The 12351-nt window shown below is 41.8% G+C and overlaps 1 protein-coding gene across 1 annotated transcript; it reads left to right on the top strand.

The window, feature by feature from the left end:
• Window positions 1-228: 228 nt before the first annotated feature.
• On the top strand, window positions 229-11518 carry MGST2 (microsomal glutathione S-transferase 2). The gene is made up of 5 exons (XM_017820361.1): window positions 229-689; window positions 5926-6025; window positions 7219-7289; window positions 9057-9138; window positions 11114-11518. The coding sequence occupies exons 1-5, from the start codon at window positions 632-634 to the stop codon at window positions 11244-11246; spliced, it is 444 nt and encodes a 147-aa protein (XP_017675850.1). The 5' UTR covers window positions 229-631; the 3' UTR covers window positions 11247-11518.
• Window positions 11519-12351: the final 833 nt, after the last annotated feature.

Genomic DNA, 12351 nt, shown 5'->3' with positions numbered 1-12351 from the left:
CACAAGCTATAGGAAGTGTGCTCCGGGCAGTAAAACCAGGGGAGATATTTCTTTCTGTCTTTCTCAGTTGTTTTACCCTTTGAACTGTCCTGAACAATTCCATTCTGCGTGCTGACTACTCGAAAAGTTGTTGCCGTGCCACCCGGCAGAGCCTGTGCCGTACGTGTCCGGCAAAACCCGTAAATCAAGCGCAGGGGCAGCACAAAGCTCCGCTCCTCCCTCGCTTCTCCCGCACCTGCTGCTTTCAAGTGGCACTGCGAGTGATGGAGGCAGCCCGCGCCGTACCAGGGGCTCTACAAACGCAGAACAAAGGGGCTTCGCCCCCAAAGAGATTGCAACTGAAATCTAAGGCATAAAGGAACAGCTGAATCCACAGAGGCAGGGGAGTCTGGTTTTGTTCTCGCCGCGCTTTCGCACAGGCAAGAAGCAGGCAGGGCTGAACTTTTGCAGGGAGAAAAAATGGTCCTAATTTTGCACTCTTGTTTTAAAAACTAGTCTGTTTTGTTTCCAGGGCAGACCTTTGTTGCAGTGCTGAAAAGAACTCTAATTCTCCCGCCTGTTGTTTTTCCCCATTGCTCACTCAAGCTCTCCCATACATACATCCTGTTTGCACACGGAAACTGCTGGGAACATGGCTGGTGATTTAATTTTGCTTGCGGCTGTCTCCCTTCTTTCCGCCTTCCAGCAATGTAAGAAAGAGCTGTGAGTTGTATGGCTGGGGTTTGGGGAGTTTTCCACTGGTTTTGAAGTACTGGAATTTATTTTGTGATAAATTGGTTGCTCTCTGACTGATAACTCGTAATATTTTTTCACAGGAGCATTGTTTACCCTCTCTGTAGTCTGAGAGGCAGTTGGCTCAGTGGGACAGATTACTTTTCCGTCTGGGGAGAAACTAATTTGTTTTGAATTCTCTTTTGTTTGTTGATTTTTTGGAATCATACTATTATCAGAGCTTGTAACTGGCTGTAAAGTTACCTCAAAGCCACATTGTGTCTTGGTTTTGATTCTTATTTAAGCACCTATACAACTGAAAACCTAGTAAGTGAGAGTAAATTTGTGAAATCAAATACAACAATGCTGGACTGAAAGCACTGCAAAAGAATGTTTCCAGAAATAGGGATATGTACGTAGTATCTGAAGTGAAATAAGAAAGCAAACCTTTACACCAGGCAACAAAAACACGGGCTATTCCATGTTATGTTCTCAGCACTCCATTTCTTTAAGATCTAAATGGACTTATTTTATGCCCTGCAGATATAGCTCTGAGAATCAAGGAATAGGCTGCCCAGGGAAGTAGTAGAATCACCATTCCTGGAAGTGTTAAAAGGGCATGTGGATGTGGCTCTTGGGGATGTGGCTTAGTGGTGGACATGGCAGTGCTGTGTTAACAGTTGGACTGGATGATCTTGGAGATCTTTTCCTACCTTAATGATTCTCTTCTATGACTAGAAGTGGGCGAGCCTGAGATGCTGGTTTTGCTGTGTATCAACCTAAAACTGCAGTATGATTTTTAATGTTTGTCATTATTTTCTTTGAAACGTGTTGATGCATATAGTTGTGTTTACACCAGGGAAAAGATACATTTTGAAGACATTTATGCTATGAGATTTAAAGCAAGTTAAAAATAATTACCCTGCCTTTTTTCCAAGTATCTATAGCACTGCCAACTTACCTAAGCAACCTATCGATGTGGCTTGATTGTTCATTTGTTCTCAAAGCCTCAGCTACTGAAACAACATCTGTATCCAGCAGGAAGAAAAAGCTTGAGAATCTGACCCTTCCAGTTTAAAAAAAACCTCGGCACAACAGAAGGCAAATATAAAGCACTGAAAATTTACATTCTCTTCCTCTGTCATCAGATCAACTACAATATACACTGAGATCTCTTTCTATCTGTATAACCCTATGTCTACCTGGTGGCAATACTTGTCATCAACTTCCAGGAAAGTTGAGCTTGCCTGCCTTTATTTTTAACATAAAAAAGTGAAGGATTAAAACCAACCAAACGAAAAACCAAAAATTATTTGGAAAAAAAATTGCAGCTTGAAAACTCAAGGAGTTTGTACAAATACTGAGAATTTGAAAGGAGTTGGAAAATACCTATATTCTTCCTTATGATGGATAATCCATATTAGTTAATCTTAGTTAAAATCACAGAAAAGGTGATATAACCTGGGGTTTAATTTACATTGGCAGTCTGACATCAAGCCCAAAGAGAAACCTGTGTCAGACTCTGATCAGCTGACCTGATTTAAACCATCACAGCTTGGTGTACTCTCAGCATGCTTTCTAGCATGGGTAATACAACACAAATTAATTTATGGAAGTTCAAATGAATGTTGTGAAACCAGGGCTGTAAGCATGCTTTATAACCAGTTCATGCAAGGGGAGCAGCCCAGCATGTGACTGTTTGCTGTGAACCAGATGTGACATACACAGCACTCAGTGCGCTGTTCGCTCTTCTGTCTATTCTGCTGAGCCTCCTCCAGTCCTGAGTTAGGAGGGTGCTACTGGGCAATACCACCTCCCTGAAGCAGCGATGGAAGTAGGGTTTCACATAGCAGCCATCAGAGGTACAAGATTTTGTGTCTCAGAACCACGAGTTATTCAAAGAATCAGGTCAGTCGAAGATTAAGTGGTGCGAAAAATGCCCCCGGGTAGAAAGAAGGAGCAGGAACAATGCAGGAAGTGGTTTCCAGTCACGAATCCAGTTTTAAGCAGTTGAGATTTGCTTGAGATATTACTGTTTCGTAGACTGATGGGAATACAAGGGCATTCAATGGAAGGGCAGAATGAATCCCAGTCATTGATACAGAAAAGAGCAGGGACACAGGAGCCTCACTGCTCCTCTATTTTGAATCATTTCTCTGAACTAGCAACTTTTAAAATAATTTTTAGTATTTCCAAGGGCTGGCAAGACATTATTGAAAAGTACTTGATTTGTTTTTTTATGGACTGTGAGGCCAGGCCATGCAAATTAATATGAACTATCATACACTGTGATACAAGCAGCAGCTCCTCTGCAGGCTTTTTACACATATAAAATGTTTGAGAGTAATATTCCTTGAAAGCCTGCTTTGTCCCACGTTTTCAGAGTAAAACTATTAACTCAGTAACCATAAATGCCACCTGAAGATAAAAGCAAAAAAAAAAAAAGGCTAACAAAAGCAAGTCAAGCATACTTTGTAACTACCTCAGTCACGTAATTTCACCTGTTAGAATTGAACAACTTGATACAGGGGGAAAAAAAGGCTATGAAAATCTTTACTTACTCCTGCTGCACCGCTTTCAGGAGTCCTCATGATAGCACCTCCTGTGAGAGGGGCAGAAGAGCTCACCCATTGCTTTGTTTTTTACTCCAGCCCTTGTTAAACCATCGTCACAAAATGTTAATTTGGAGTTACATGGAAAGTTTCCATTCACCGGGGGGAATTAAAAGGCAAGTCCTATGCAGTTAACAAAAACCACAGTAATTATTTCTCTCCTGAGATCTTTTTGCCTCCCTGGTTGGCATCTGTCTAGTTCTGCACACCGGGCTCACCTTTTCTTGTAAGATGACAGACATGACTTGTGTTCTCCTGTTACGCAGTGCCACGGCTTGGCTTTCACTGGTGTCCATTTGAAGCCAAGTCCTCATCAATCACAGCAGAAGCCACTAAATAAGTGCCTTTTATGATGGGTGGCTGTACTAGCAGACTAGCACAACCTGCCTCTGCTTGCAGTTAACCACTCTCCCATGTCCCAGTCTCTGCCCCTCAAACCTTGTTGACCAAGCAATGGCAAGGGCAAATCACATTACAGCTGAGGCCAGTAGCACAGCTGTAGCACAGCCTTGATGATTTGCTTTGGTTAATTGTACTGAACAAACAAGGATGATTTTGCCCCTACAGTGCCTTAATCTTCTTATTTTCCCCAGTAAGTTTATTTTGTCCAGCATCCACTCAAGGCTTTTTTTAAAAAAAACTGAATTGGATGTCATGAGCTACCTTGGCTTGCCTTAGTTCCTCAGTAGAATAAACCTAGTCCCAGACTGATTGTATGCCTAGAATGGCTCATTGCAGCCAGAAAATAAGGAGCATATTACTGGTTAAAAATGCCATTGCACAAAACACTACAGCTCACCTACCCCTTTGACAGATAGGCCAGGCAAGACTTCCCAGTGTGTAGCATTTGTCATAAAACCAGATCATTTTGAGGGCAACAAAAGTTAAAAAGCAACTTTTCAGTTGTTTTCAGGGAAAACATTTCTCAGAGGTAATTCTTGTTCTTCTGTACGTTTCAATCTCCATGAAGAATGTTCCCTAAACCCTCTCCAGTGCTATTCTTCCCTTCTGAAAGGACTGCAAGGCGGCAAATAACAAATGAAACATCAGGCATAATCACCAGGCTCTGTGGGGGCAGAGAGGGTCCTGCTGGATGCAAATACAATGAAAGGTCCTGTAAACATGCCTTGTAGAGAGACAGCTGAGCTGCTCTGACTAGTTTCTGGAGAGAAAGGTTGAGAGGTCACTTGAGCATAGCCTGTAATTACTTATATGGGGAGAAGACAGATGGCAAAATGCTTTTTTGGGCTGAGGGCTTTGGCCACAAGGCTAAGACATAAGAGATGCATGGGATAGCACCACTAATACCTCTAGCTGTATTTTAGTGCCACTGCTCCCAGAAGGGAGGATGGAAGGTATGTTCTAGGCTCTCACCTTAGACAAGCCTTTTTAGTGGACTCAGGTGGGTGCCTGGTTTCTGGATCCAGATAGTTTAGGTACAAGGTAGGCAGTGAGCTTCTCAGAGTGGCTATGACACGGCCAGGAAAATAACTTAGAGACAATAATAATAATTAATAATAATAATAATAATAATAATAATAATAATAATAATAACTCCAGGTATCCAAAAAGTTTTAAAGGCAAACAGGGTGTTGCTCAGTAGCTCTGCTGCATTCAGCAAAATGCTCTCCTTATATCCCTGCAACAGCCTCTGTTCAACTTTAAGGGGGAGACTTCTGCAATGAGAACATAAATAAAATGAAATATGCATATACATGTGGGATGGGATCCTAGAATAATGGTCAGAAGTGTAGAGATAGTGTTTGACTGCTTTGGGGTTTTTGGTAAGTAAATTATATTTAGTCACTGTACAGTAAGTAGTCTCTCTTTTTCATGGCATGGCATCAGTTCTAAAAAATTCTTTTTACAAGACAGGTAAGTACTATCAGCTCGAGTCAGTGGAGGAGAAACAGCATAAGTTCCTCCAACAAGAAGCTCTCAGAGCCCTCCAGCAGATCAAGTGGAGAGCAGGGAACAGGCTACAGCCTCACCAGTTGCAACTGTCTCTGCTCTTTCCAATAGACTGAATTTTTGAGAGTCCCAGACAGATGGAAAAGCATGCGCTCTAACATATGGATAAATAACTTTAAAACGGTAGCTACCAGATTTTTGTTTCCAAAGACTGCAAGAGTGCCCTGTCCTTCAGAGCCTCATAGCTGCTAGTGTCACTAAAACAAAACGACCATATGTCATTCAGACTAGTGGGGAAGTGACTTCCATCAGTGCAGCTTGGTTTGAGATGCTGCTAAGGCAAGACCCTGCTGCTGAAGTGTGACTAGACTGCTCCTGGGCTGTGTAGTTCTAGGATTCAGGTGAGGTGGAAGGATATTTAAGTCATAGCAAATGCAAATGCAAAAAGAAAACGAATGTATTTCTGAAATAACAATTTCCCCCCTTCTCATGGATGTCACTTGAAGATAAGATCGAAATTTTTGTAAGGAAAAGCTGGTTTATCTAATATTGGTCTCTTTGTGCCTAATGAAATGGAGAAAGCAGAAGAACAATGATCTCCATTTAAAAAATTAAGTTTAAAAATTGTGTGTTAGAAGTGGAACTGGAGTGAGGAACTGTGTCATTTGTGAGCTCTTATTCTGGTTTGCAGGTTATTTTGCTTGGCTGGTGGGGAAATCAAGAATGAAGCACAAGGTCATGCCCCCAGCTGTCACTGGAGCTCCAGAATTTGACAGAACGTTTCGTGCACAGTAAGTCTAAAGATCATTAAGATGGTGGCAGTGAATAACAATTCAGTCCAGAAGAAACTTTATCTTAAAAAGGCACCTTTTCTTTTCATCTTTTGCTCAAAAGAACCCAACAACAACAACAACAACAACAAAAACAAACAAAAAAAAGAGAAAATGAACAAATGGCTTTTCAAATGGTTCAGATGTTATTTTAATAATAATGGGGTAAATTCAGCTCATCTCACAGTCACTGTTCAAATTCTGATCAAACTAGGCAATCAGATTACCCAAACTTAAGTAGGATCTGAGAGCTAATACTGTAACTTGGTCAGATGTTCTGGATCTAGCAAGCTGTGCTTGTCAGTTCTTGGGTTGTGGCTATCACCAAACGTGAAAGAAGAGCAAAGAAAAACTCTGTCTTCACAGTGGATAATGGTGGAATAGCCAGTCTAAGAAGACTGTTTTCCTAAAGGGCTTCAGTTTGTGATTAACTAATGACGCTGTGCAAAATTGTTTATATTTATTTCAAACAACCCTCTCTGCTGTAACTGTAGTTGTAGTGGATAACAATAATGGGACATACAGTACATTAGACAAGTTATTAGTCAACATGATATGTTAGATAAAGAAGCTTGCCTAATTCCTTAAAAAGAAATTCATTCCAACAACCAAGAAAAGATATCCCAAGAAAATATTAGTGGTGACGATGTTCACAAATAAAGGTCCTCGCCATAAGAAGATCTGTCATGTGCTGTCTGTGCCTGATAGCACTTCATAAAGGCTGCTGGCCTCAGCAGAGCAATCCAAGCAGGTCTGTGCTTCCTCTGGCAGTCCTGGTAATGCTGACCCACAAAACTTGCATACCGGGTATGGAGACAAGTAATTAACATCACACCCATGTGCTGGAATTCCCGCCTTTCTCTGCTGCACAGGCACTTGATTTAGGGTTATTTGTCCCATTTATTTCCATGTAGTTGGGATCCAGATCCTTGCTTAAATTTAAATACCAGGAAAATATTTTAAATATTTTGTACTGGAGATCACAAAGGAGAGAATTTTAGGAGTATCTAATGCTACCTTGACTGTGCTTCCACTGGACTCGATAGCATTAACTTTAGTGGCAACAAAACGAAGCCAAAGCTGATCCTCCTGGAAAATCCCACCCATAGTCCTTTTCCTTTCCAAACTAATGTTCTTTCAAATTTATTCTGCAGACAAAACTGTGTGGAGTTTTACCCAATATTTCTGGTTGGCCTCTGGACTGCAGGATGGTTTTTTAATCAAGGTAAACACTTTCTGCTTTTATTTTGAACTGAGAAGTTTTGCATAACTTTTAAAAACACTTTAGTTCCATCAGGAACTAGGCATTTCCTCCCCCTGCTTTTAATTTCATTACCTTAGCACAGCCTTCTTAGAAGAATGCTCAGTGGCACTGAAATCCCCACTTAGTCACAGCATTTTGTATAGCCCCACCAGCTTCCACTTCTCTCTGCAAACCAAGGAGCCAGTACAACACATTTACCAGGCATTCAGCAAATTTTCAGGGTGCATTATTCAGAAAAGTAGCTTCCAGACGCTCTCCATTAACGATTATTTGCACATTATGGGGCAATTCTCACAGAACATCAGGCATAGCTGCCGTCCCTCCGGGAGGAGGCAGCCTGAAAAGACTCAGGTCAGAGCACTCATGCCTGTCTGATGGAGACAGAGCTCAAGCCAACAAAGCTTTTTGCTTTTACATCCCCAATGAGAGACACCACCACTGGGCTGTGACTTATTTCCTTGCCGTGGGACATAGCCCTGAGTGCTGAAGCTCAGTCACAGCAGCAGCATCTTCAGGTATGCAGTGGGGACTCTTGAAAACCTATGGTGTTTTCTCAGGCACCTAGCAGGGGGGGCATTTTTTGCCAAATGTTCTGAACTCAAACACTACAGAGCTTTCATACCCCTCACTCTGTTGGACTTTGCAAGGTTGGCCCGTGATATCTCCTAACAGTGATGGGGTGGTCTCATAGAACTAGAACTTGTGACAGAGCCTAAATTTTACATTCTGCTTTATTAACCCTTATCCAACTAATGTTTTAGAAGCGTGTGGGCTTCTCTATTTTCTATATTTGCTCCAAAACAGTCATTTTAGTTTGGAGCTCTCTTACAGACAGAAGTCCAATCTCCATTGTAAATCCACTGTAAATCTAAAGAAGCACCACTTAAGCCAACAAATTGAATATGAAATAATAGATGTATTCATAGACAGACACTTGAATCAAGGAAAAATCACAGTTGCTAATGAGCAACACAAGTACTGTCACATGTAAGAAATGAAGGATGACTATAAACTCCTCTTTAAGTAAATTTTTAGTTATCTCCACAGGTATGTTTACATGGGTTAGTCCAGAACACAGCAAAAGCTGTCCTCTGTAATACCCACACACACAGTTTGAAAACACAAAATTAACAGGCACTGCCTAGTGCTGGATAATACAACTGACCTCCATAACCTGCTCCATCTCTCAAATGGAGGTGACTTTGTACTCTTCCCTCAGGGAGGTCAGAAGCTAACTTCACTACATGTCCTTGGATAAAAGATGCTATATAAATGCAAAGCAGCTTATTAACAACATAAATAAAATTCTCTTTCCAAAACAAACACTCCCCTTTAGCATGGACTGCCATAACAATATGAAATTACAGCAGCAGGCCAAGCCACAGTGCTCCAAACCACTATCCTGTCTCTGGGATAACCACCAAACCAGGGAGGATACAGATTCCTGTCAGTTCCTGAGTTCTCCTTTTGAGGGAATTCTTTTAGATTTTTTTGGACAGTCCTATATCCACCTTATCTGTAAACCCATACCAAGAGCCTCCTGCAGTGAGTGTTTAAGAATATATATATGTCTCTTTTCAATGATTTTTCCAAGGTAACTTCCCAGCGTATGGATAGCTATGAATATGCCCAGAGCTATATAACTAGAAAACATATCTAAAGTGGTGAACTGCCATCCTCAATTTTAGTTTTCTGTTTTTCCCACTCTATTAATCTTTCCTTTCCCAGAATTAGCTTCCTTTCTGGGTGTGTTGTACGTGTTTGCCCGCTACAAGTACTTCCATGGTTACGTCCAGTCTGTGAAAGGAAGGTAAGGAGTTACCAGCTGAATGCAGGCTACCGGCTCCAGGCAGTGGTCTGAAGCTGGGCTGAGAGCCAGGGACTGGCAGTGAAAAGTGATTATGATTGAATGCAACATGTGTAAAGTGTCAGCAATAGGTCTGAAGGAGAAACCCTCAGGGAAGAGGGATGGGTGTTGCAGCAGAAGCCTAGGTTAAGATGAGCGTGTGCTACAGGTCAGGAGAAAGAAAAGGTTTGATGCTCACCTTGTGGGCACCTGCTTTGGACTGGGCGTAACTGACAACCAGACTCGGAGAGGTCTGAAAACAGAAGCACAGTTTTTGCATCTCATCAGGGTGGGAGACTGTTCATGCAAGGCCTGGACCATGTCTGTCTGTCTGCTCTTTTGCATTTTTCTTCGGTTTGTCACAGTAAGACCTTGTCTCTAGCCATACAAGTTGATCTAAAGGAAGCAAACAATCTGGCCCTGTAGGCTGATGAACTTTCACCCAACAGATAAGAGAGCATGGCTTCAGATAAGAGTATGTTAATAAATGTTTTGTGCACAGTGCCTCCTGATATGAACTCTGCTTCAACAAACATGCACACTGGCAAAACACCCTCCACTATAAACACTGAAACACATGGTTTATTTCTTGTTTCACTGAAGCCACTGCACCACCACCTATGTCCTGACCTCAGGCTCTCTTCCACCACCCATTTTCAGTCATAAGAAGAAAATAGCAAGATGTATGCTTGTCAAAAAATTAAAAGACTTGCAATGTCTTCTAGAGGAAGATAGAAAACAATCAGATTATTTAGCAATGAACAATCCTGCAGCAGTAAAAGGCTGTCCTACAGAGTTATTTTCCATGGTTTGTGTACTGAAGTTACCATTCTCCTTCACTACAGCTCCACTGATCCTTTACCCACTTTTGAAGAGCTGTTGCTTGAGAGAAGGGGGAGGTTATGTTTTCCAGAGCAAATATATGGAGATAGTTTTATATCTCCCAGTAAGAGATGCAATCATTTGAATGGTGCAACGAACACCAGCCAGAAGAGCTGCAACTGCTAAGGAAGTTCGGGGAGCAGACATGTAAATAAATGAAGAAGGAGAGCATAATGGATTTTTTTTAATCAACGAACAAAAAAGTACTTTGTTCGAGAGATCTTTCCTATGTATTACTTCAGTACTCTTAAAACAATAGATTCTGCCTCTCAAGAAAGCCATAAATCAGTGGCTGGCTTCACTATTAGACAGAGCTTCACATGTTGGTGAGACCGGTTTCTTTGCATCAAACAGAGAGTGCTGAAAGCCAGCCTGGCAGCCCTGGGAAATGGCTTTGCTACCAAGGCCTGCCTGGTACTAACCCTCCAGCAGGAGCCTCAATTAGCAACAGGTCAGCACAAGTCAGGTATGTAGAACCTGGCCCCAAAACATACAACAAGCCTCCAGCAGCCTTAGTAGCAAGAAACTAATTTGTTTTCACCTTGAATCTCAATCCTAATCACTGACTATAGGCCTGCTAGTTATAAAGACAAATCTAGACTGCATGCTCAAAGAAGTGGTTACAACTAGGGCTAAGCAAAAGACTTCCTCTATGCTCTCTTGAAACTGAAAAAATCCCATACTTCATCATTTTCAAATCTGCATCTAGACATGGCATGCTCAGAAAGGCTACTTATATCAAGTCTTTAGGCACCAGTAGGATACTCAGGCTCTTCCTTTCTGGTCCAAAAATCCATCTCCAAGTCAAAGTGATAACCAATTGCAGACTTGTCAGCTCAGCAGAGAGTATCTGCCCAATAGAAGTGGGTATCTGCCCAACAGCAAAAGTCATGTGTGTCATGTGAAAAGTCACGGTTTATTCCTAAAACACCCCAAGCTAGTGTTGCAGCAGTGGTCCTTTCTGATTCCACACACCTCTTCCTAACTCTTGTGGACAATTTCACTGTAATATACCATGTACAGCTTATAACAGTGTTTTTCTGCTTTCCACTTCTAGGTTAACAGGCTTTTATTTGAATTTGATAGTTCTAATTTGCTTGATAGCCCTGGGTGCAGCTGGGATTGTTAGCAGCTTTCTGGATGAATACCTGGACTTCAGCATTATGAAGAAAGTCCGTAAATTGCTCTGAAGACTGACTGTCTTTTTGAGAAATAAATAAATAAACAACGTGGATGCCTTCCCTGGACACCAAAAAGATGATAAGCTGCATGTGAATAAAGGATCAGAGCTCTTTACTAACAGCCTGTTGCAATGTAAAATGCATGTTTTTCCTGAGCTGTTTACACTTTCTCCTTTCCCTACACTCTTGAAAAAGTCAGTAAGACAGAATGTCATGTCACATCTACATTTGCAATTAAATGCTCTCTTTCCCTGGTATGGTATTGCAATCTCTAAACAAATTACATAAAACTAAACCCATTAATTCCCTAAGTAATTTAGTTGCAACTGGCACTACAAGCATGTTACCCAGTGTCCTTCAGCTTTGCCAGCGCCTCTGTAGTCTCCCTCCACTCCTCTTCATTTCCCCCAGCAGTGCCAAATGTAGAAACATAATTTCATGCAATATGTTGCTGGGAGGTCCCTGTTTCCCAAGTAAATCCAGTCCCACTGCTGTATAAGCATATATGGAAACACTGCTTTCTCGAGAAAACACTTAAAGCTGCTCTTGGCCCTGTGTTTCTGCGAAGATCTTTTGATTTTTATACACATGTTTACAGTCCAACACACGCTCAAACACTCTTTCTGTAGAAGTGAGGCCCTCCCAGTCCTCACAGAAAGCCTCCTGAAGAAGGCAGGCTGTAGCCACGTCACACTTCTGAAGGGGAGACCCAGCCCAGACAAACAGAAGGCACAGAAGCTTTCTAATAGTGTACTGAGGTTGACAACCTAACCACAAAATAATTGAGAGGTGGATCAGGTCCACAGTAACCTTTCCTATGAAAAAGGTGGACATATATGGACACATTGGAGGGGGGGTTTGGAATGAGATGGTCTTTAAGGTCCCTTCCAGCCCAAACCATTCTGATTCTACGGAGTTATCTCATGATAAAAAGGCACAACTTAATGCCTGCAGGTAGCAAAGGCTGAAATGGCATTTAAAACATTAAAATTAAACAAGTACAAAGGTGCGAGGCTTGGGTCCAATGATGGCTGCCAAGGATGGTGATGGTGATCATGACGGTGAACAGACTGGAGCTGACACAGCTACAGAAAGGGCAGCTCTCCATCACTTA

The sequence above is a fragment of the Lepidothrix coronata genome, unplaced genomic scaffold (assembly GCF_001604755.1).
Source record: "Lepidothrix coronata isolate B3197 unplaced genomic scaffold, Lepidothrix_coronata-1.0 Scaffold82, whole genome shotgun sequence".
NCBI classification, from domain to species: Eukaryota; Metazoa; Chordata; class Aves; order Passeriformes; family Pipridae; genus Lepidothrix; species Lepidothrix coronata.
The sequence above is the reverse complement of the archived record's forward strand: the minus strand, read 5'-3'. Positions and strand labels throughout refer to the sequence as shown.

What these genes read in the sequence shown, in the direction of transcription:
- MGST2 (XM_017820361.1), top strand. Translation starts at nt 632, where the DNA reads ATGGCTGGTGATTTAATTTTGCTTGCGGCTGTCTCCCTTCTTTCCGCC. An exon ending in AGGATGGTTTTTTAATCAAG is followed by an intron (nt 7,290 to 9,056) that starts GTAAACACTTTC and finishes TTCCTTTCCCAG; the next exon opens with AATTAGCTTCCTTTCTGGGT. An exon ending in GTCCAGTCTGTGAAAGGAAG is followed by an intron (nt 9,139 to 11,113) that starts GTAAGGAGTTAC and finishes TTCCACTTCTAG; the next exon opens with GTTAACAGGCTTTTATTTGA.